Source organism: Lissotriton vulgaris, chromosome 9, assembly GCF_964263255.1.
Source record: "Lissotriton vulgaris chromosome 9, aLisVul1.2, whole genome shotgun sequence".
Lineage (NCBI taxonomy): Eukaryota > Metazoa > Chordata > Amphibia > Caudata > Salamandridae > Lissotriton > Lissotriton vulgaris.
Genome location: NC_141697.1, coordinates 589,378,641 through 589,404,969, shown reverse-complemented (window position 1 = coordinate 589,404,969; position 26,329 = coordinate 589,378,641). Strand labels below are relative to the sequence as shown.

Genomic DNA, 26,329 nt, shown 5'->3' with positions numbered 1-26,329 from the left:
GATGCCTTGTTTGTGCGATGCCAGATTTTATTTAATATGCTCAAATCGTAGGGCTGAGAGTTAGCTGAGCACAAGCATGTGTTTGTCGCAACACTAGATTTAGTCAGAGCATGAAGGCCCGTTACATTTACTGAGAGCATAAAGAACCGTTAGGATAAGGTGAGACCCGACGACTTTCAGTGCAAAGTTATACATCGGAAAACTGTGCATTTAGGATGAAAATGTTTGCGCATGTAAGTTTAGGCCTTTCTGTGAAAGTAATCTGTTCTTTTGAGCAGCGGTATTACGAGCACATTTTTCTGTTTTATACGCGCAAACAAAGCAGTAATAATACGTATCACTTTAGATTTAAATTGTCTTGCATATACATTTGGCCAATTTCACCATGTTTTTGTTTAATGCCTTTGAGTTCTTTTTGATACATCGCCAATAGGTACATTTACGATATAAATGTTTGCAAACTGTGCATTTAGGATGAAAATGTTTGCGCATGTAAGTATGCCTTTCTGTGAAACTAATTTGCAGTAAGAATACGTATCACTTTACAATTAAATTGTGTTGCATATACATTTGGCCAATTTCACCATGTTTTTGTTTAATGCCTTTCAGTTCTTTAGGTAAGACTAATCTTTCACACACACACACATATATATATATATATATATATATATATATATATATATATATATATATATATATATATATATATATATATATATGTTTAGTTACAACTTTAGTTCACAAACTGCTTTGCACGATGCGAGAAATTAAATAAAACACTGACAACATTCCTTGTTTTATTTTCACTACGTGCATGCGCGGATTTCTATATTTTTAAAGGCACATACAAACCAGTAACGTGACGCAAATAATTGCCATACTATTACATTAGAACACATTAATCGCTAATACGCAAAGCTTTAGCTAAGATTCAATTTGCACAGTTTGCATGAGAAAATCACTGCTTGTTTTGCCTGCACTCATAATATTTTGCTAATGCTATATTTGTTTTATAGGGTCAAAAAGTAGACGTTTGTTGCAACTGACCCATCGACTACACATATTTGAAATTCGTTATATAAACACGGTATGTTAATACTTTATTTATTTTACTTAATACATTTCTTTTTTTAATAATTGCTGTCTGTACTAGGCATTCTTTGCTGTATAGTTATACACAAAATTTCGCTCATAAAGCACATCTTACGCGTTTGTACGTGAAAGCTGCACTGGTGAAGTTGTAGTCAGCAGAGAAGGAAAACTTATAACCAACACTTTTTTTACAGGTCCCTGTAGGAAATGCTTAGAAACTCATTTACCACACGCAATATACATAGATCTCCTTCTTTCCTGCCTTCCCTTTCAATTTCTTTCTTGCCTTTCCTTATGTCTCTCTCCTGCATTTACTCTGCATCTCCCTCACAATTTGACATTCACTGTCCTTTCTTTCACTCTCGCACTATTCTTCTCTCCTTTTCTCCTACTTTCTCTTTCCTTTGCTCTCCCTCTCTCCTGCATCCTCTCTCTTCTGCCCTCACCCTATATCTTCATCCCCATCTTCTTTACAGGTCCCTGCAGCAAATGCTTACATACTAAGCTAGCACACGCAACATACATACATCTCCCTCTCTTGACTTCCATTTCAATTTTGCATTCTTGCCTTTCTTTAACTCTCTTTTGCATTTACTCTGCATCTCCTTCCCCATTTTGCCATCAGTCTTTCTCTTTAATTTACTCCTGCTCTATTCTTCCCTCACTATTACACCTTTCTTTCTTCTCCTCTACCTCTTTTTTCATCCCCTCTCTTATAACTTCTCTCTCCTGTCTTCCCATCTTCTTTCCTTCTATCATGCACGCTTTTTCTTTTACTCCCTCACTCTATTCTCATATATCTCCTTCTTTCCTGCCTTCTCTTTCAATTTCTTTCTTGCCTTTCCTTATCTCTCTCTCCTGCATTTACTCTGCATCTCCCTCACAAATTTACATTCACTGTCCTTCTTTCTTTCACTCTCGCACTATTCTTCTCTCCTTTTCTCCTACTTTCTCTTTCCTTTGCTCTCCCTCTCTCCTGCATCCTCTCTCTTCTACCCTCACCCTATATCTTCATCCCCATCTTCTTTACAGGTCTGTGCAGCAAATGCTTACATACTAAGCTAGCACATGCAACATACATACATCTCCCTCTCTTGACTTCCATTTCAAATTTGCATTCTTGCCTTTCTTTATCTCTTTTGCATTTACTCTGCATCTCCTTCCCCATTTTGCCATCAGTCTTTCTTTTATTTACTCCTGCTCTATTCTTCCCTCACTATTACACCTACTTTCTTTCTTTCTTCTCCTCTCCCTCTTTTTTTCATCCCCTCTCTTATACCTTCTCTCTCCTGTCTTTTAATCTTCTTTCCTTCTATCATGCACACTTTTTCTTTTACTCCCTCTCTATTCAGCTCTCACTTTTACTCATCCTTTCCTTCTCTCTCCTGCTCTCTATTTCTTGCGTCCTCCCCCTTCTGCTTGCTATCTCCCTCCTTATCTATTATGCTTATCTCTTCTACCTTCTCTTTTCCTATTCCTTCTATCTTTATTTCTATCACCCTCTTGATATCTTAACCTTTTGCCCCTCTCTTCTTCCATACACTTTCCACCACTCTCCTTCTTTCTCTCCTCCTTATATCTCGCTCTTTTGTATTCCTTCTTTATTTCTCTCAATTTTGCCCACTCTATCCATCTTACCTTCACACTCTTGTGCTTTTCTTCTTTATCTACCCTTTTTCACATTCTTTTGTCACAATCTGGTTCCTCCCGTTCTCTCTCTTGCACTCTCTCTTCCTTTTTTCAATTACTTCTTTATCGCTCTCCTCTATATCTCTCTCCTTTCTGCTCTCTCTCTTCCCTCTCTCTCCTGACCCCTATTCCAGCTGCTCTCTCTCCTTCCTTCTTGCTCCCTCTCTATTATGCTTCTCTCTTTATCTCCCTCTCCTTTCTGCTTTTTTCCCTTGGCCATCGCTCTCCCTCTTGTCCCTCTTCCAATTGCTCCCTTAATTCTTTCTTGCTCATGTTTATCCTCCCTTTACCTTCTGCCTTCTCTCTCTCTCTCTCTCCCTTTTGCCCTCTCTCTTAGTTTCACTGTCTATCTCCTTCCCTATCTAGTTCTCACTTTCCATCTTGCACTCGTTTTTTGGCCTTTGACTCCATTCTGCACTCTTTTCACCCTTTCTATGTTCTCTCTCATGATCTCCATTTATCTTGCATCCTCTCTACTTCCTTATCTATCATACTTCTATTTCCTGCACTCTCTTCCTTCTTTATCTTTGTCGTCTTTTCACCTCTTTGCGTTCTCTCCTTATCAAGCTTCTCTTTCACTTGCACTCTTCCTCATCCTTTCTTTATCTTTCTCCTTTTTTATTTTCACTCCTTTTCTTTTTGCCTATCCTCCCCTCTTTCTTTCCATCTCTCTCTTCTTCCTGACCTCTATCTCTTTCTACCTTGCTACTTTATAGTCTTTACTACTATACTAGTTACTCTATAATACATAGTGCTTCTAATTCTCTATTTACAAATTCTAATATACTTCACACAAATGTCCTCACTCTTTTCAATCTTTTGCTAACAGTATATTTTACTTTTACAGGACAAAAAATTTGCCATTTGGTGCAACTGCCCCATCGAAGACACATCTTTCAAATTCGTTCATTCAACACGGTACGTTCATACTTAAAACTTATTTTACTTTAGACATTTTTTTGGGTAGTACTTTCTGTCTGTACTGGGCATTCTTTGCTGGATAGTTATACACAAAGTTTGCCTCATAAACAACATTTAATTTAGTTTGGAGATGAAAGCTGCACTGGTGAGGTCGTAATCAGGAGAGAGGTCAAAGCTAAAGGAAAACTTATAACTAAGACTTTGTTCACAGGTCCCTGCACACACCCTATATCTTCCTCCACATCCTGCAGCAAATGCTTAGATACTGAGACAGCACATGCAACATACATACATCTCCCTCTCTTGCCTTCCCTTTCAATTTTGCATTCTTGCCTTACCTCTCTCTTGCATTTACTCTGCATCTCCTTCATGATTTTGCCAGCAGTCTTTCTATTTTATTTAATCCTGCTCTATTCTTCCCTCACTTTCTCCTACTTTCCTTCTTTCTTTTCCTCTCCCTCTTTTGCATCCCTTCTCTTCTACACTCTCTCTCCTGTATTCCCATCTTCTCTTTCCTTCTATCATGCACTTTCTTTTACTCACTCACTCTATTCTGCTCTCACTTTTACTCCTCCTTACCTTCTCTCTCATGCTCTTTCTATCTTGCGTCTCGGCTTGCTCTCTCCCTACTTATCTATTATGCTTATCTTTCATGCCTTCTCTTTACCTATTCCTTATATCTTTATCTCTCTCTCCCTCTTGCTCCCTTTACCTTTCGCCCCTCTCTAATTCTTGCATACCCCTTCCATCTCTCTCCTTTTTTCTCTACTTCCTAGATCTCGCTATCTCTCTTGAATTCATTCTTTATCTCTCTATTTCCTGCGTCCTTTCTCCCTTCTGCTTGCTCTCTCCCTCCTTTTCTATCATGCTTATCTCTCCTGCCCTCTCTTTTCCTATTCCTTCTATCTTTATCTCTCTCCCTCTTGCTCTCTTACCTTTTGCCCCTCTCTTCTTCTTGCATACCCTTTCCATCTCTCTCCTTTCTTTCTCTCCTCCTTATGTCGCTATCTTGTATTCCTTCTTTATTTCTCTTTATTTTGCCCACTCCATCCTACATTCACACTCTTGTGCTTTTCTTCATCTACCCTCTCTCACCTTCTTTCTTCCATCACAATCTGTTTCCTCCCGTTCTCTTTATCGCTCTCCTATATATCTCTCTCCTTTCTGCTCTCTCCTCCTTCTCCCTCCTGCCCCCTATTCCAACTGCTCTCTCTTTCCTTCTTGCTCCCACTCGATCATGCTTCTCTTTTTATCTCCCTCCGTTCTGCTCTTTTCTCTTTGCCATCAATCTCCCTCTTGCCCCCTCTTCCAACTGCTCCCTTCTTACTTGTTTCTTGCTCATGCCCTCCCTCCCACCCTCCCTTTATCTCCTGCCTTTTCTCTCTCTCTCTCCCTTGCTCTCCCTTTTGCCCTCTCTCTTACTTTCACTTTCTATCTCCTTCCCTATCTTGTTCTCCATTTCCATCTTGCACTCCTTCTCTTTCTTGCCCTCTGACTCCATTCTGCACTCTCTTCTCTCTCCTTTTTGCTCTCTTTCTTCTCCCTCCTGCCCCCTATTCCATCTGCTCTCTCTCCTTCCTTCTTCCTCCCTCTCTATCATGATTCTTTTTTTATCTCCCTGCTGCTATTTTCCCTTTGCCATCACTCTCCCTCTTGCCCCCTCTTCCAACTGCTCCCTTCTTAATTCTTTCTTGCTCATGCACACCCTCCCTTTAACTCCTGCTTTCTCTCTCTTTCTTGCTCTTCCTTTTGCACTCTGTGAGTTTCACTCTCTATCTCCTTCCCTATCTTGTTCTGCCTTTCCATCTTGCACTCCTTCTATTTTTTGCCCTCTGCCTCCATTCTGCAGTCTTTTCCCCCTTTCTACGTTCTCTCTCATGATCTCCATTTATCTTGCATCCTCTCTACTTCCTTATCTATCATACTTCTATCTCCTGCACTCTCTTCCTCTTTCTTCCTTATCTTTCTCTATCTTCTTTTCACCTCCTCTCTGCGTCCTCCGTTCTTTCTTTTGCACTCTCTCTTCCTTTTTTTTAATTACTTCTTTATTCTTTCTTCTCTATATATCTCTCCTTTCTGCTCTCTTCCTTCTTCTTCCTGCCCCCTATTCCATCTGCTCTCTCCTTTCTTCTTGCTCCTTTTCTATCTATCATGCTTCTCTGTCCTGCACTCTCCTTTTTCTTTTATCTTTTCCTCTTTCTAATACTCTCCGTGTTCCTCTTCCTCCCTATCTATCATTCTTCTCTCTATCTCCTTTATGCTTTCTTTTCTCTCCACCGTCCCTCTCTCCTGCACCCTCTTCCATCTGCTCTCTCTCCCTCCCTCCTTCTTGCTCATGCCCTACTTCTTACTCTTCCTTTACCTTCTGCCTTCCTCCTCTTTCTTCTTACTCCTGCGTCTTATCTCCTTCCTGCCTTCACTCTCCATCTCTGTCCTCATCTTGTCTTCTCTTTCTATCTTGCACTCTTTGGCTCACTGTCTCAGTCTCCATGGTGCAAGGACCCCCATAGAGAGAGATGTAGATGGAGGGCAGTAAGAATAGAGCAGTTGGAAGAGGGGGCAAGAGGAAGAGTGATGGCAAAGGGAAAAAAAAGCAGAAAGGAGAGGGAGATAAAGAATAAGGATAGATAAGGCAAGAGAGAGAGAGTATGCAGAGAGTGAGCAAGAGAAAAAACAGATAAAAGAGAGAAAGTTAAAAGGATAAAAGAGGGAGCAAGTGCAAGAGAGAAGAATAGTACATAGGGAGGAAGAGAAAGGGAAGACAAAAAGAAAAGTAAGGGTAGAATGAAGTCAAAAATTCCGTTTCAAACTTAAAAAAAATTCCGGTCATTCAAAAGAGACAGTCATTTATTTGTTACAAAACACAACATCGCTTACCTGAAAGTAGTTACGCCAAGGAGGAGACCCGACACGGAAACACTAGAGAGAACAGCCCAAAAAAGAAACATATTAGAAGAATATAAACAAAATAGCAGAACACCTGTAAGAGAAATACAAATTACATTACAATTTGAAACGCGTACCTGAAATCCCTTGTGCCACGGAGACAGCGAGCCATGGATCCCAAGACAAAATGCCGACCGGAAATAGTTACTATCTTGCACTCTTTGTTTTCTATCTTCTCGCTCCATTGTACCCTTACTTTTCTTTTTGTCTTCCCTCTCTCTTCCTCCCTATCTACTATTCTTCTCTCTTGCACTTTCTCCCTCTTTTATCCCTTTAACTTTCTCTCGTTTCTATCTTTTATCTGTTTTTTCCTCTTGCTCACTCTCTGCATCCACTCTTTCTCTCCTTCCTTATCTATCATTATTCTCTTTATCTCCCTCTCCGCTTTTTTCCCCTTTGCCATCACTCTTCCTCTTGCCCACTCTTCCAACTGCTCTCTTCTTTACTGCCCTCCATCTACATCTCTCTCTATGGGGGTCCTTGCACCATGGACACTGAGATAGCGAGCCAAAGATCTCAAGACAAAATGGCAACCGCAAATACTTGGCCAACCCTGCTGTCAAATACCTGCAACAAAAGAAAAATAAATTTAGTCAAATTCGGAGCATTCAAAGTGACAGTATTATTAGCTTTACAAAAGACAAAATTGCTTACCTGAAAGTCCTTACACCACTGAGACGGGCCTCTTGCTCCTGCACCTTCTTCCATCCATTCCTCCTTCTTGCTCATGCCCTACATCCTACCCTCCCTTTTTCTCTCTCTCTCGTGTCCTCTCTCCTTCCTGCCTTCACTCTCTATCTACGTCTCCATCTTGTCTTCACTTTCTATCCTGCACTTTTTACTTGCTATCTTCTCACTCCATTCTGCACTTACTTTTCTTCTTGCTTTCCATCTCTCTTGATCTCTCTTATGTGTCTTCTCTCTTCATCAACACTTTCTAGCTACTTTGTGTGCTTTACACACATTTTTCCACTTCACTTCCCAAAGTTAGTGTTAGCATCCCTATAAGGCTATATAGATAGTGTTAACTATAGTGTTTATTTAGGAACACTATGCCACAACTATGGAGCACCCTGGACAAACGCAATGACCTATATTTACAACTAATTGTGTGAAAGTTTTATATGTTTGTCTGTTATTTCTTTTACAGGTGCACAAACACTCCGCAATGAGGAGTATTTTTGGAATGAGCAATTGCTCTTCCCCCTTTTTTTATGCACTAAATCATTTTTTTGATATTTTCACTTTCACGCCCCCAGGTCAGGGTGGACGATTAGAGAGTCCATACCGCCGGGGTATAATTCTGTCATTATAAATGCCTAAGTAAATTTAAACAACTGTAAAGGATGAAACATGTTGACTGACTAATTAGTATTTTAAATTAACAAATCCATTACCTTGGGCATTAAATTCAGACACATAACTCTTTCATTTGTGTACTAAGCATCAAGAATTATAGAATTGTACTTACACATTAGGCACTTTTAATTATAAAACTCACAACATGCCTTTTTCACACAACCAGCTCCGCAGTCTTCTGGCGTCGTAGCACACCAAAGAGGCATTCAGCCTCTTTGGTGGGGCCCAATGATGAAGCATGACACTGACTAGGTCGGTGTGTGAGGGCTTTCTTTTCCACCTAAAGTGAGTGTGCAATTCCCCAGTTGTATCACTCAGTCTCTGTGGCAATTTGAGACTTATTTAACGTCTCTTCTCTTGTTTATTTAGATTTAACAGGGGACTAAGTGTTCCTTAATCTCCCTGCCTCTCCTATTCTTTTGTACTTGCTTAAAATTACAAACAATGCTTCTAATACACTCTTTACAACTTCTAATAAAATTCACATTGTGTAATTTACATTTCTATCTTTTTTTTTTACCTTCCTTTCTACACCTCTATATCCTCTCTCTTCCTTATCATACTTCTCTCTTTTCCTTATCTTTCCTACTTTATCTTTCTCTTCATCTTTCCACTACTCTCAATCTTGCCTATCCACCCCTCTTTATTTCCATCTCTTCTTCCTGCCCTCCATCTCTCTCTATCTTGCTCACTTTATCCTCCTTACTACTATACTTTACTAGTTACTCTATACTACATACACTTCTAATACTCGATTTACGACTACTAATATGCTTCATCACTCAGTCCACACACATACTACACATACAACTTCTACACATAGTCTTAAAGTATGTACTACATATACACTTTGTACACACAATTTCTACACATATGCCTTTATACATATACGTTTGCCACTCATTACACATGCACTCTTTACACATGCACTCTTTACACATGCACTCTTTACACATGCACTCTAGTCACAATGTTTCAAAAACCTATATCAACATACAATACAATACACTATATAGTATTAAATATAACTTACTGTATACACTATTTAATACTAGTAATTAATAAAAATTAAAAAACTTTTTGCTTAAATTTTTTATATACTAACAATGATTAGGAGTATCGAGCCACTTTTATTATATTAATATGTAAACTCAATATTAATGCTTGTTTTCATTCTTCCTTAGATTGCCAATTGATTGAATAAGATCAGACGTTCATAATTGTTTGACACAACATCATCAGTGAAAACATCATCACGGTAAAAGTATCTATTTTGCTTCTGTATTCACTTGTAAGTATAGAAATAGCAAGGAAAAAAATAAGACGCATATATCAACACACACACACATATATATATATATATATATATATATATATATATATATATATGATATATATATATATATATATATATATATATATATATATATATATTGTATATACTTATAATTAGGAACTATCATATAGAAGATTTACATAGGTAACATTAATCTTAAGAAAAAAAAATTAGTTAAGAAAAAAGTAAAACTAATTGCTTTGTTTTGCTACCAGCTCCAACTATAAAACAAGTCAAAAACAACAATAGAGTGGATTTAGATAAAAAAAAACTAGACCTAATCATATATATAATTATTTATTAAACAAAAATTATATATATATTTATATACTTACCATTGAAAATTATTTCTTTTATAAAGACAATTGCTAATTGTTTGGAAATATATACAATTAGAAGTATCTTTTTTAAATAAGTTATCAACCTGTAACTTGAAATATATTTAAAAACAGTAAAATAACTATATATATATATATACATATAAATATATACAAATATATATATATATATATATATATATATATATATACGCTAATAGTATAAATTATAGCTAGTACATCACTAAAATTGTAAAAAAGATACATCTAAAGTTGCTACCTAAAATACAAAGCAAAAAAATAGTGTTAAATTAATTGCCTTGGATTATAGTTAACTACAAAACAAATATAAATTAGCTATAGATATATATATATATATATATTATATAAGAGAGAGAGAACGAAAAAAGACTCAGGTATAACAAAAAAATCTAGCAATACTGTAGCGATATCAAATTATTTAATAAATTAGCTTAGCTAAGATGCAAATACTAGCAGCAGATTATCATCAAGGTCATGACAAATTTACATGCAATTCTAGAGGTTATCAATGCTTGCCAAATAGTACTTTTGCAATTATACACAACTATTACAAAGATGCACATACATGGACTAAAGAAGACTTGCATTACATTATGAAATTAGGTGATGCTTTATATATAGATATGCATTTACTTAATAGCGAACAACTTAGGCATCCAGATGAGTTACCAAATTTTATTGAACACAATACTACTATCTATTCTCTTAAACTTAAAGAACCTTATTATGGAGACATATTACAACAATGTGACCCTTCGTTTCCAAATCTCAACCAAATATTAAAACCTGCACTTGATTACAACTCCGGTGTTATACTTTGCATGGAAATTTATGTTATTTCCATTTTTAAGAAAAATGATTCGTACTTTGTATTTGACTCACATAGTCGTGATAACACTGGAATGCCTCACCCAAATGGAACATGTATTACTATACAGTTCAGATTTGAAAAACTTCTAGAGTACATCACAAATCTGGCACACTATCTAAAGAAACCAAACATGAATTGTGTACCGTATGAATTAACTCCAATACAAATAAGTACGATTAAAAAAGAATCACTTCAAAAAGCAATGGTGCTTCATGAAAAAAATAAGAATGCAGTAGCACCGAAAAATATTTATGTGTATTCTACTAAAGCTAGTGAAAATTTTTTCACACAAGCATTTGAAATGCGTATAGAAAATGCCAAAAAATTCATTCAGAGATGTCAATCTAAAAAAAACACTTTTTTGAATAAGGAACAGCCATTAGCATCTTTAGATAATACTCCTAGTACTAGTACATATTCCTGTGCAATTCTCACTACAACAGGGCCTAATAATCTATCTAAAAACAACAGCAAGCAGATCAGCACAACACAATATACTAATACACCACAAGAGACTACTCCTACTGACACATATGCAAGTATACTTAAGAAAACACTAAAGGGCAACACAGAAAGACAACATATTAATAGCACACACATAAATGTACAACAGACAATACCAGCAAGTAATTTAAATACCAACACATATTCTACTAATGTAATTAATAGCACACACATAAATGTACAACAAACAATATACACAAGTAATTTACATACAAACACATATTCAAGTGATTACTATAATACATATAAACTTATTACTGGAAGTAATGACAGTTTACTTCATGATAATATACACAATAGCACATTGCACAACAAGGAAAGTAGCACAAATAATACCAATATAGATTCAAATATTTTAACACAAACACCACAAGAAATTCCCTTTTTACATAACACACATCCACAGGAAAAAAATACACATAGTGATAAAAGTATTCACTATACACATTCTCTTCAAAATAGTATATTTGCTATTCTAAAGAACTACTGTAAACCAGCATATATTTGGGATAGTGTAGACTTGCACTGTATTATGAATCTTGGAGATGCTTTGTACACTGAAATGCACTCTGTTGATGAACAAGATTGTATGCAACCTCTAAAGTTACCAAATTACATAGTTAGCAATGACATAATCTATTCTACAAAGCTCAAAAAATGCTTTAGCGAAGAACTAACAAAATCAGCACAAACTTTACATAGTAAATTTATATCTGCATTAACTTCTACAATTAATTCACAAACTGGTGTATTGATCTCTATAGGTAGATATATAATTTCAGTCTTCAAAACTATACATACATACTCTCTATTTGATTCACATAGCCAAAATGAAAATGCAATACAACATCCTAATGGAACATGTATTGCTATCCAAATTGACTCTATTAATCTTATTATAGAATACATCCTAAAGTTAGGCAATAGAGAACAAATTACTACTTCTGAGAGTATTACTTTAGATTTAACTACTGTGAACATAACAACAATTAGCAAAAAAGGATTACAGCAAACACAACGGAATCATAAACAAGGAAATGTAAAGTCTAGAAAAAGCATATATGTTCATACGACACATATATCTATAAATGCATTAGGGGAAATTCCTTCAAATAACTTACAAGTAGAAAATACAATAATAAACACACAAAACAGCAATAGTCAAGACAATAGACTGCATGTAACAGAAGACAGTTATTTAGCTTCACACATAGCTCTTAACAATACTGAGATAATAAACACATTAACAGCTGATGTTGAATCACTAATTCAAACAACCAATATAGAAATTCTAGAAATAAACAGTAATAGAAAAAGAAAACGGACACAAAACAAAGAGAATGAACCTAATCATAGAGATATAGCAGGTCAAACAACAAATGATATAATTAGGATATTTCAGGAAGAAATACGATATGGACCTGAGTACACTTGCACTATTTGCAATCAACTATGGCATAAGCAAAGTCTTCAAAAAACAAACAGTATTAGTAAGAGAGCTAAATTCATAGAATGTAACATTAGCAAATACAGAACAGATGAGATATGCAGAACATGTTACACATATATATCTAAAGACAAAATACCTCCATGTTCAGTATATAATGGGATGACATTTCCTGATATCCCAGCAGTCTTACACTTGCATAACTTAGAAGAAAGATTAGTATCACCAAGAATACCTTTTTTACAAATTAGAACATTACCACGTGGATTCCAAAAATCTCTATCAGGTGCAGTAGTAAATGTACCTGCAGACGTTATGACAACAGTAACTGTTTTACCAAGGCAAATTAATGATAACATGACAATTCCAATAAAATTAAAAAGAAAATTACGTTATAAATCTTATACCCATTATGAAAATGTTAGACCAAACAAAGTTAAACGTGCAGCTTTATATTTAGCCACTACTAGCACTTTGTTTCAAGAATATGGAATCACTATTAATAAAGATTGGGATTATACAACACAAGATATACATTCTTGTGATGAGACTTCAGATACAAGTTATATGTCAGATTCCTCAGACAACATTCCAGCAGGAAATTTAGATACTATGTTAGATAATGAAACTATTACTACAGAAACAAATAATATTTTAAGTTTAGCACCTGCAGAATATAACACACCAAGAGGCTTGTATGAAGACAAAGATTCTGAATATTTGGCATTCCCAACTATATTTTGCGGAAAACGAAGGCCAACTAATAAAGAAAGGCATGTCCCAATACATTACAGCACAATCTGTCAATCAGAAGTAAGAAGTAATGATCTAAGAGTAGCAAAGTGTGTTACTAATCTTTTCTTTAAATTAAAAACATTACACATTAAACAATTACAGAGCAAAATATTTATATCTCTTAGGAAATACTTTAATAATGGAAACATTATAACTGCCAAAGACATAAAAAATAAATTAGATACAATTTTACAGTATAATGAAGGATACAAAATACTTAAAACTATCCGTAGTTCACCACCATATTGGGAGCAATGCAAAAAAGACCTCTTTGCTATGATTAGACAATTAGGATTACCAACATTTTTTTTAACTTTATCTGCTGCAGAAACGAAATGGTATCACTTAATTAACATATTATTACGTACAGAAAAGAGACCAGAATGCACAAAAGAAGAATTTAAAAATATGTTGTGGGAAACAAAATGCCAATGAATACAGCAAAATCCCATTACATGTGCAATACATTTTGACTTCCAAGTTAGGAAATTATTTAATTCTATTTTATTGCATGAAAGTAATCCGATTGGCAAAATTATTGATTACTTTTATAGAGTGGAATTCCAACAACGGGGATCACCACATATACATGCTATAATATGGATAGAAAATGCTCCACTATATGAAACTTCTGATAGAAATGAAGTCACTACTTTCATAAATAAGTATGTTACATGTGCAAAAACACAAGAACCAGATATAGAGTCTTTACTACCTCTACAAAGACACTGCCATACCAAAAACTGCCGTATCAAACATAAAAGAACATGCAAATATCATTATCCCAGATATCCAATGCCTGAAACTTTTATACTAGAACCAATAGAGCTAGACAAAACAAATAACGAGCTCTTACAGCAAATTGAACTAATACATCTAACTATAAACAGCCAAGAATTTTCAAATTATACTTTTGAACAGTTTTTACATTCAATGAACATAGATCTAAAACAATATACTTTATGTATACAATCTATTATAGAAAAAAATACTATTTTCTTGAAAAGGACACCAGCTGAATGCTTTATAAATAACTACAATCCAACTATTTTGAAAGCATGGCAAGCAAACATAGATATACAATACATCTTAGATGCATATGCATGTGCTGTGTATATTGTTTCATACATTAGTAAATCACAGCGAGGAATGAGCAAATTAATTGCCCAAGCTGCTAAAGAAGTACATGCCAATCCAAGTATTAAAGAACAACTTAAGCATATAGGTAACAAATTCTTAAACTGTACAGAAATAAGTGCCCAAGAAGCAGCATATCTAATACTACAAATTCCTTTACGGAAAAGTTCAAGATCTTTTGTATTTATCAATACAAGTCCTAATGAAAAGCGTACATACTTATTAAAAGACATCGAAACTATCAATTCTTTACCAGATGAGTCTTGTAAAATACAATATGATAATATTATAGTGAGGTACAGCAAACGCCCTGTAAAATTAGAAACATGTACATTAGCTGACTATGCATCTATGTATAATGAAAAGAAAAAATGTAAAGGAAAAGAAGAAACAGGCCATGACAATTTCCTTATTGAAAATAACTTTCATAGCTCAGATGACGAAGAACTTGAGATAAATTTAGTAGACGAAACAAACTACATAAAAAGAAAAAAAGCAAGAGTAATTCGCTATTGCAGATTTAACATCAAAAATGACTCCGAAAATTACTATAGAGAATTGCTCATGCTTTTTTACCCATGGCGAAATGAACATAATATAATTAATAACAAGGAAACTTATTATGAACGCTATCTAGAACTTAAAAATGCAGTTGATTCTAACCATAATAAATATAATAAACATAATAAACAACTAACAACTAATAGCAATGAAACTAGTATATTAGATACATTGCTACCACCAATAGATACAGAAGATAACACCATATTCCATGAAGTGCAAAATAATGAAAACCCATTGTATGACCTATCATTTGATTTAGGGATTAGAAGTACAAGTAGAGAAGAAGCACTAAGCAATAACATAATGCCAAAAGAACAATATGATAGTATAATGCAAAATCTAACAGCAGAACAACTTAACTTTATATATCATCATTTGCATTGGGTTAAAACAAAAGAAACACCATGCTACACATTTTGTACAGGTGGTGCAGGAGTAGGCAAAAGTTTCCTTATAACAGCACTTTACCAAACATTAGTACTTTATTACAATACAAAAGCAGGAGAAAACCCAGATAACATATATGTATTGTTACAGCTCCAACTGGCAAAGCAGCACATAACATTCAAGGCAAAACACTACATAGTACTTTTAAAATACCTATTTCACAAACACTAACTCATAGACAGCTAACTCATGAGAATAGAAGCACACTACAAGGTCAGCTAATGCATCTTAAATTGCTAATAATTGATGAAATATCAATGGTAGGGGCTAATGTATTCAACTTTATACATAATAGATTGCAAGAGATAAAAATGTCTGATCTCCCTTTTGGCGGAATATCTATTTTAGCAATTGGAGACTTTTACCAATTGAAGCCAGTTTTTGACCCATACATATTTGACAACCCAAAACATTCATATAGGCCAGTAAGTACTAATTTATGGCAGACACATTTCAAGTTATTTGAGTTGACTAAAATAATGAGACAACAAAATGACTTGCCATTTGCTGAACTACTAAACAGATTAAGAGAAGGGAAACAAACAAATGAAGATATTATACAGATAAAAACACGAGAAATAGAGCCACCTGAAAACATTAGCAAAACGATCCCTTACATTATGGGAACTAACAATGAAGTCAATAGCATAAATAATGCAGTTTTATTAGAACATATAACCCATTACCCAGTTTACACAGCTACAGCAATAGATACAGTTGCAGCAGACTTAAGTGAAGCAGTAAAAAAAAAAATACTCCAACAGTTGCCCACAGATCCTACTAAAACAATGAGCCTGCCATCAATATTACATATTGCATTGCAATTAAGATATGATTTAACTAACAATATAAATGTCAATGATGGTTTAACAAATGGTGCAACAGGTATAGTAGAATTTGTAGAAACTATCAATAACAGCCCAAATGTAATTTGGATTAATTTTGATAAAGAAACAGTAGGCAAATTAACAAGACAAGAAAACAAACACATATATCACAGTAATATTTTGCCTCATTGGACACCCATTCATGCTATTACACGGCATTTCCAATATACACAGAAATTTATAACTATTATACGCAAACAATTCCCATTGCGACAATCATCTGCAAGAACTATACATAGAACACAAGGAGAAACAATTGAGCCCATTTACATTCACTTTAACAACAGTAAAGTACATCATCTGCATTATGTAGCTTTAAGCAGAGCTAAATCTTTAGACAACATATACATTAGAAACTTTCAGCAAGACAAAATAGCTGTACATCCAAAAGTACATGAAGAAATGACACGTTTAAGAACACACATGCAATTACAAATATCAGTACCACAATTAGATAGCTATAGACAACAGTGTAATATAATTGTCCATAACATACGGTCCTTGCAAAGAAATTACACTGCTATTAAATCAGACAAAAATATCATGAACAGTGATATTATATGCCTCACTGAAATAAACACAACTAGAAAAGCAGGTAAGAATACGTTCTTAATAGAACAATATCACCTAGTATTATTTGATAAATTTCACAACCAGCACACAAAGCATGGTATTGCCATTTATTACAAAAAAAACATGCTTTTATCGCCAATATATCAAACACAACACGAAATTGACTTTTTATTTTTCACTCAGCATCTTAATGATTCTGAATACTTATTTATTATACTGTACAAACCACCACATGTACTTTTGCAGACATTATTACAAGTTTTAAGTAGCATAATTAACTTGTATCCAAATTCGAAATATGTCATCATGGGAGACTTCAATATAGATTTAACACAAATGTCACCAAACAGAACTTTACTATTAGAATATATGCTGCAGCAATTTCAATGCCAGCAAAAAATACAACAATACACAACAGACTACAATTCTACACTAGATCACATCTATACTAATGACAACATCATGCACTACGGTACATTAGAATCATATTATAGTGATCACAAAGCATTATGGGTGGCAGTTTAAAATGCAACCACTTCATTAACATGCTATTTTATTACAGGTAATAGCAAAAGGGGAAAAATTTATGTTCAGAATGTGTACTAACATTTTCTCTCGTTTCAGATGATTTCCATACAAGACCTCAAAAAAATGAAACATGAAGACAACAAACCGTACCAAAAAACAATCCGAGCCAACGTAATAAAATGTTCGACAAAAACAAACTATACAAATGCTAAACAAGAGAACAAAGTCATGTATCATCTAGCTCTAGCTGATGAAAGTAGTTGCATTAAAGCAACGTGCTACAATGAGCCATTTTACCAGCAAACTAAAGAAGGACAAGCTATTATGATTCGCAATTTCTTAGCCAAAAACAATGTGATTATCATCACGAAACAAACGAAACTATCACGCATGATGCCCTTATCTATACCTCAAGAAATAATACAGGAGGCAGAATATATCCTACAACCCCCTGCTCCACCAATATCACCTATAAAAACAGTTAAAGCAGCTTCACTACGCTCATTAATGAGCATTTCTGGGACTATTGCAGAGGTAAGCTTATAAAAAGAAAGAAAATTATCACACACACCCTTTTACACACACACTATATACCAAAAACTCTTGCACACAATACTTACCGCTTTGACAGACTCTCACTCTTCGACAGACTCTCTCTCTTTGACAGACTCTCTCTCTTTGACAGACTCTCTCTCTTTGACAGACTCTCTCTCTTTGACAGACTCTCTCTTTGACAGACTCTCTCTCTTTGACAGACTCTCTCTCTTTGACAGACTCTCTCTTTGACAGACTCTCTCTTTGACAGACTCTCTCTCTTTTACAGACTCTCTCTCTTTGACAGACTCTCTCTCTTTGACAGACTCTCTCTCTTTGACAGACTCTCTCTCTTTGACAGACTCTCTCTCTTTGACAGACTCTCTCTCTCTTTGACAGACTCTCTCTTTGACAGACTCTCTCTCTTTGACAGACTCTCTCTTTTTGACAGACTCTCTCTTTGACAGACTCTCTCTTTGACAGACTCTCTCTTTGACAGACTCTCTCTTTGACAGACTCTCTCTCTTTGACAGACTCTCTCTCTTTGACAGACTCTCTCTCTTTGACAGACTCTCTCTCTTTGACAGACTCTCTCTCTTTGACACTCTCTCTCTCTTTGACACTCTCTCTCTCTTTGACACTCTCTCTCTCTTTGACAGACTGTCTCTCTTTGACAGACTCTCTCTCTTTGACACTCTCTCTCTCTTTGACACTCTCTCTCTCTTTGACACTCTCTCTCTCTTTGACAGACTCTCTCTCTTTGACAGACTCTCTCTCTTTGACAGACTCTCTCTTTGACAGACTCTCTCTCTCTTTGACAGACTCTCTCTCTTTGACAGACTCTCTCTCTTTGACAGACTCTCTCTCTTTGACAGACTCTCTCTTTGACAGACTCTCTCTCTTTGACAGACTCTCTCTCTTTGACAGACTCTCTTTGACAGACTCTCTCTCTTTGACAGACTCTCTCTCTTTGACAGACTCTCTCTCTTTGACAGACTCTCTCTCTCTTTGACAGACTCTCTCTCTCTTTGACAGACTCTCTCTCTCTTTGACAGACTCTCTCTCTCTTTGACAGACTCTCTCTTTGACAGACTCTCATAAACACTTTCGTACACACTCTTGAGCACACTGTTTCGCACACTCACACACTTTCACACACACTCTTTAACACACACATTCTGCTACAACACGCTCACACCCACTTCTTAACACCCACACTCTTACACACCAACACTGTAACATAATAAACAAATTTCTATTACCAATTTTTTGTCTTACAGGAAGAAGAAACAAAAACAATTATTATTGCTGGCCAAGATACAAAACTTAAATCAATAACTGTGAAAGATACAACGGACTCAGTAAAAATAACTCTTTGGAGAGATGCCACAGACTTCCCCATAGAAATTGGATCCTACATAAAGATGACGCACCTGACAGTGCATGAATTTAACAGCAATAAAATGTTAAACACAACAAGAAATACACAATTTCAAGTAAGTACAAATTATTAAAATATTAATAACTTGCTCTACTACTCAATCTATACTATTTACTTTTTAAAACACTATCAAACTCTATATTCACTAATTACAATTCACTCAAACTCTCTCTTCTAATACTCTCTATCTAAATCGATTAAGCTATACTACGTATTCTACTAATCACTACTATAAAACTCACTAATACTCTCCACTAATAAATCTACTACTCAATCTTAACTACTCTCTCTTTATTACTCACACCATAAAAAAACACTATTACAGAAAAATAACATTCACTATTTCAAAATAACTTACTAATAATGCCCAACTATCACTTACAAATATGACTTTAATACTAACACTTAAGTACACAATTTTTTGTCGTTTTCAAATTCTCTTTATACTACTACGCCAATAACTTCAATACTCCCAAAAATAATTAACAATGCACTCAAAAAATCATACACACTCTACTAATAACTCAAAGTCAACTCACACTGCACTATTAACTATAATCACTATTTACAATACTATTCTAAAACACAAAACTAGTACCTACTACTCACTATTTATTAATACGTATTTTTACTAAAGTAGCTATAACATTACAAAACAGTCTCTAATCCTCTATTATACACACTATATTATACCTTTTCACTATCTTTACTCACATCTATCCTTTCTTAAACTATCTTCACTACTTATTAACATTATTTAAGCCTGCATATAACAAGAAATTTTTCCGTAGGTCAACACAAGAAAAGAAATAAAAGAACTTCAAAAAAATGAAATTAACTAACTTCTTCTTCCTTCACAGAAAATACAACCACCAGAAGAAGAAATAAATATGACTATATATGGGCTAGAAACTGCGAATCAGGAACACTGTACACTAAATGTACATATTGATAACGCCGAAAATTTACAATCTGTAGAAATAAATAACAATATTCTACTGGACTTCTTCAATATACCACCCGACATTGACGACATTCAAGAAGCTCTAATGCCTAACTTGCCAAAAAATGTTAATGTAATTTTTCAAAACGGATACATACTAAAAATACATGAGTTGTAAAAAAGGACACAATACTTTACTGTAAATAGAAGTACAAAAAGAAGATATTCAAATTATGTTTCAGTAAAAAGGCTAAAAATACAGTATTTTAATTAAAGTTTAATTTGCTTTCATACAATAATACTACATATATTTACTTAAATAAAATTTTTAAAGCTTTTTATCTTGTCTTTGCATTATTATTTACAGAGTACATAAGATATGTTAATGGCCAATTTTACTTTAAAAAGACTACAACAAATGCAATAATTCTATGTTCTATAGCAAATTGAGCAAAATGCAAAAATGTTACTGTGCACTTTTTTTTTTTTTTACAGAAGCTACACCACATGCACTCATTCTATGTTCTGTAGCAAATTCATCTGTCTTATACCTTGTGAAAGAATGGTAACATAAAAACATATCCAACGTTCATTGGAAATGCTACTCCCGTGATAATGCTCATACGCCCACACTTTCATCCATCCACCCATCATTCATCCCACCACCTTTTCATACATCATTCATACATGCAACATTTTCTCCATCCATACATCCATCTAACATTTCATTCTCCCAAATATACATCCATCCACACACCCTTTCATCAACCATCATTCATCCACTTACCTTTTCACACATCCATCCATGCAACTTTTTATTTAGCCTTTCATCCTCCCATCCATACATCCTTCATCCATCCACGCTATCATCTATACATCAATACGCCCACCCTTTCATCCATCCACACATCATTCATCGCATCCACCCATCATTAACCACAGCACCTTTTCACACATACATACATCATTCATCCATGCAATTTTTATCCATCCATACATCCAGCCATGTTTTCTTCCATCCGTCCTTCATCCGTCCACCCTTTTATCCTTTCATGCATCCTTTCATCCACACTTTTATTCATCCATCCACACTTGCATCTTTCCATCCATACATCCATCCTTTTCTCATCCACCCTTCAATCCATACACCCATCATACAGCCACCTACATTTGCACACATCCATCCATCATTCATGCAACATTTTTATTAATACATCCATCTACCATTTATTCTACTAACAATACATCCATCCACACTTTCAGCTTTCCATCCATACATCCATCTTTACACATACACACTTCTATCCATCCACTCATCATTTGTCCAACAACCTTTTCAACAATCCATCAATCATTCATCCATGCAACATTTTCGACATCCATCTTAAAAATTAATTCCCCAATCTATACACACATCAACGCATCCATCCAGCCACACAATACTTATCCACCTACATTTTCACTCATACATCATACATCCATGCAACATTTTAACTATCCATCCTTTCATTTTTCCATCCATCCATCCTACATGCTTCATCCATCCAACGTTTCATCTATACATCAATACACACACACTTTCATCCATCAACCCATCATTCATCACACCACCTTTTCACACCTCCATACATCATTCATCCATTCAACATTTTATACATCCATACATCCACCTTTTATTACATCCGTCCTTCTTCCGTCCACCCTTTCATCCTTCCACGCATCCTTTCATCCATTCACACTTTCAACAATACATCCTGCATCCAACCACCCTTTCATCCTTCCATCCATACATCCATCCTTTACACATCCACACACCTTTTCACACATCCATCATTCATCCATGCGACATTTTATACATCAATCTTCAAATTATTCGGAAGTTATGGGATTTTTCAAACTAGTAAAGTCACTATGCAATATAGTTCCTATGCATGGTTCTGTGTCATCCTCAAGTGCCTTATTGATGTTTTACAACAAAACGTGCAATCGCTTTCTAAGACCTTGACCTCATTGTATATGTTGTTTAAATAAGTTTCTAAGCAGCTGCCTGCATCCATCTAACAGTGCCTTGTCCAAAATATATTTTCATAAGTTGAAAAAAGGACACAATACTTTACTGTAAATGGAAGTAAAAACAGAAAATATTCAAATTAGGTTTCATAAAAAATGAAAAAAACAGTATTTCATTCAATTTTAATTTGCTTTCATACAATAATAGTAAATATATTTACTTAAATAACATTTTGAAACATTATTATCTTGTCTGTGCATTATTATTTACAAACTTCATAAAATATGTTACTGTGCAAATTTAGTTGAAAGAAACTACAACAAATGCACTCATTCTATGTTCTATAGCAAATTGAGGAAAATGCCCAAAATGTTACTGTGCACAATATTCTTTTTTTCAAAGAAGCTAGAACATGCACTCATTCTATGTTCTGTAGCAAATCCATCTGTCTTATACCTTGTGAAAGAATGGGAAAATAAAAACATATCCCACATTCATTAGAACTGCTACTCCCGTGATAATGCTCATACGCCCACACTTTCATCCATCCACCCATCATTCATCCCACCACCTTTTCATACATCATTCATCCATGCAATATTTTATCCATCCATACATCCAGCCACGTTTTATTCCATTCGTCCACCCTTTTATCCTACCAGACATCCTTTCATCCACACTTTCATTCATCCATCCACACTTGCATCTTTCCATCCATACTTTCTCAGCCACACTTCGATCCATCCACCCATCATACAGCCACCTACATTTTCACACATCCATTCATCATTCATGCAACATTTTTATTAATACATCTATCTAACATTTCATTCTACTAACAATACATTCACTCACTTTCAGCTTTACATCCATACATCCATCCTTTACACATCCACCCTTCCATCCATCCACTCATCATTCGTCCACCCACCTTTTCAACAATACATCATTCATCCATGCAACATATTCAACATCCATCTTAAAATTTCAGTCTCCAATGTATATACACATCAACGCATCCATCCAGCAACACATCATTTATCCACCTACATTTTCACACATACATCATACATCCATGCAACATTTTAACTATCCATACTTTCACTCTACCATCCATCCTTCATCCATCCAACGTTTCATCTATACATCCATCCACCCACACTTTCATCCACCCACCCATCATTCATCACAACACATTTTCACACATCCATACATCATTCATCCATGCAACATTTTATACATCCATACATCCACCTTTTCTTACATCCGTCCTTCCGTCCACCCTTTTATCCTTCCATGCATCCTTTCATCCACACTTTTATTCATCCATCCTTCATCCAGCCACACTTCCACCTTTCCATACATCCATCCTTTACTCATCCACCCTTCGATCCATACACCCATCAAACAGCCACATACATTTCCACACATCCATCCATCATTCATGCAACATTTTTATTAATACATTCATCTACCATTTCATTCTACTAACAATACATCCATCCACACTTTCAGCTTTCCATCCATACAGCCATCATTTACACATCCACCCTTCTATCCATTCACTCATCATTCGTCCAACAACTTTTTCAACGATCCATCAATCATTCATCCATGCAACATTTTCTACATCCATCTTAAAATTTCATTCCACAATCTATACACACATCAACACATCCATTCAGCCACACATTATTTATCCACCTAGCTTTTCACACATGCATCATACATCCATGCAACTTTAACTATCCATCCTTTCATTCTTCCATCCATCCTTCATACATCCTTCATCCATCCATCGTTTCATCTATACATCAATTCACCCACACTTTCATCCATCCACCCATCATTCATCACACCACCTTTTCACACATCCATACATCATTCATCCATGCAACATTTTATACATCCATACAACCACATTTTCTTTCATCCGTCCTTCCGTCCAACCTTTCATCCTTCCACGCATCCTTTCATCCATTCACACTTTCAACAATCCATCCTGCATCCATCCACACTTTCATCCTTCCATCCATACATCCATCCTTTACACATCCACACACCTTTTCACACATCCATCATTCATCCATGCAACATTTTATACATCAATCTTCAGATTCTTCAGAAGTTATGGGTTTTTCAAACTAGTAAAGTCACTGTGCAATATTGTGCCTATGCATGGTTCGGTGTGTCATCCTCAAGTGCCTTATTGATGTTTTACAACAATACATGCAATCGCATTCTAAGACCTTCACATCATTGTATATGTTGTTTAAAGAAGTTTCGAAGCAGCTGCCTGCATCCATCTAAAAGTGGCTTGTACAAGATATATTTTCATAAGTTGAAAAAAAGGACACAACACTTTACTGTAAATGGAAGTAAAAAAACAAAATTAAATTACGTTTCATAAAAAATGTAAAAGTATTTTCAGTAAAGTTTAATTTGCTTACATATAATAATAAATATATTTACTTAAATAAAAAATTTAAACCTTATCTTGTCTTTGCATTATTATTTACAAACAACATAAATATGTTACTGTGCAAATTTAGTTTAAAAAAAATACAACAAATGCACTCATTCTATGTTCTATAGCAAATTGATCAAAATGCCGAAATTATGTTACTGTGCAATATATTTTTTTAAAGAAGCTATACCACATGCACTCATTGTTCTGTAGCAAATTCATCTGTCTTATACCTTCAGAAACAATGGGAAAAAAATATCCTACGTTCATTAGAAGTGCTACTCCTGTAATAATACTCACAACAAGATAAAAATTGTGAATAAGATACATCATTCATCCTACCACATTTTCACACATCCATATATCATTTATCTATGCAACATTTTATCCATCCGTACATCCACGTTTTCTTCCATCCTTCTTCCATCCACACTTTCATCCTTCCATGCATCTATTCATCCACACTTTCAACAATCCATCCTGCATCCCTCCACCCTTTCATCCTTCCATCCATACATCCATCCTTTCAACATCCACATTTCAATCCATCCAACAATCAATAATCCACCCACATTTTCACACATCCATTCATCCATGCAACTTTTAATACATCAATCTTCATATTCTTCAGAAGTTATAGGGTTTATTACATTAATAAAGTCACTGTGCAATATTGTGCCTCTGCATGGTTCGGTGTCATCCACATGTACCTTATTAATGTTTTACAACAATACATGCACTCACATTCTAAGACCTTGACCTCCTTGTATATGGTGTTTCAAAAACTTTCTAAGCATCTGCCTGCGTCCATCTAAGAGTGGCTTCAATAAGATATATTGTACACCATTGTATAGTTACAAAAAAATATATTCTTCATAATAAACAATTGAAAATAACTCTCCAAAGATTTATAGAACTCTAAGGGCTTACTATACATTGCCAAACAAGGGGACAGCTTTCTGTGTGTGAGCGGAGTGGCTCTAAGTGTGGAGGGGGCTTTGTAGGAGGTGACTCGCAGTTTATAGAAGAGGCTCACAGTCTGTGGAGGGAGCTCAAAGTGTGTGTGGGGGGGCTCGCAGTGTGGTGGTGCTCGCAGTGTGTGTGGGAGGGGCGCAGTGTGGGTGTGTGTTGGGGGCTCTCTGTAGGTGTTTGTGGGTGTCATTTGCAAAAGATAAAGCTAGTGCCATTGCAAATAACAATGCCATTTAGTTATGTTAAAAAAAAAGGTCAAGAGCTTTGCCAACAGCTCAAACTTTAACAAAGGCAAAACCATTGCATTGTAAATGCTTGTTACATTTTACTCTGGACTATGTAACATTTCAAACAAATCCCAGGTTAATTTCTAAGGTACCAACACAATTTCACTCGAACGAACCGGTAAGATTAAAAACATTCTTTCCGGATCCATCTACTCCAGCTGATAGAGCATTACACACTCTGGATTTTAAGCGCTGTTTAAAATTCTACTTACAGAAAAC

At 35.2% G+C, this 26,329-nt stretch overlaps 1 protein-coding gene across 1 annotated transcript; it reads left to right on the top strand.

The window, feature by feature from the left end:
• Window positions 1-9,191: 9,191 nt before the first annotated feature.
• On the top strand, window positions 9,192-20,604 carry LOC147691895 (uncharacterized). Its single transcript, XM_086936701.1, has 4 exons — window positions 9,192-9,265; window positions 17,552-17,989; window positions 19,270-19,485; window positions 20,291-20,604. Exons 2-4 carry the CDS (start codon window positions 17,552-17,554, stop codon window positions 20,549-20,551), a joined length of 915 nt encoding a protein of 304 aa, XP_086792827.1. The 5' UTR covers window positions 9,192-9,265; the 3' UTR covers window positions 20,552-20,604.
• Window positions 20,605-26,329: the final 5,725 nt, after the last annotated feature.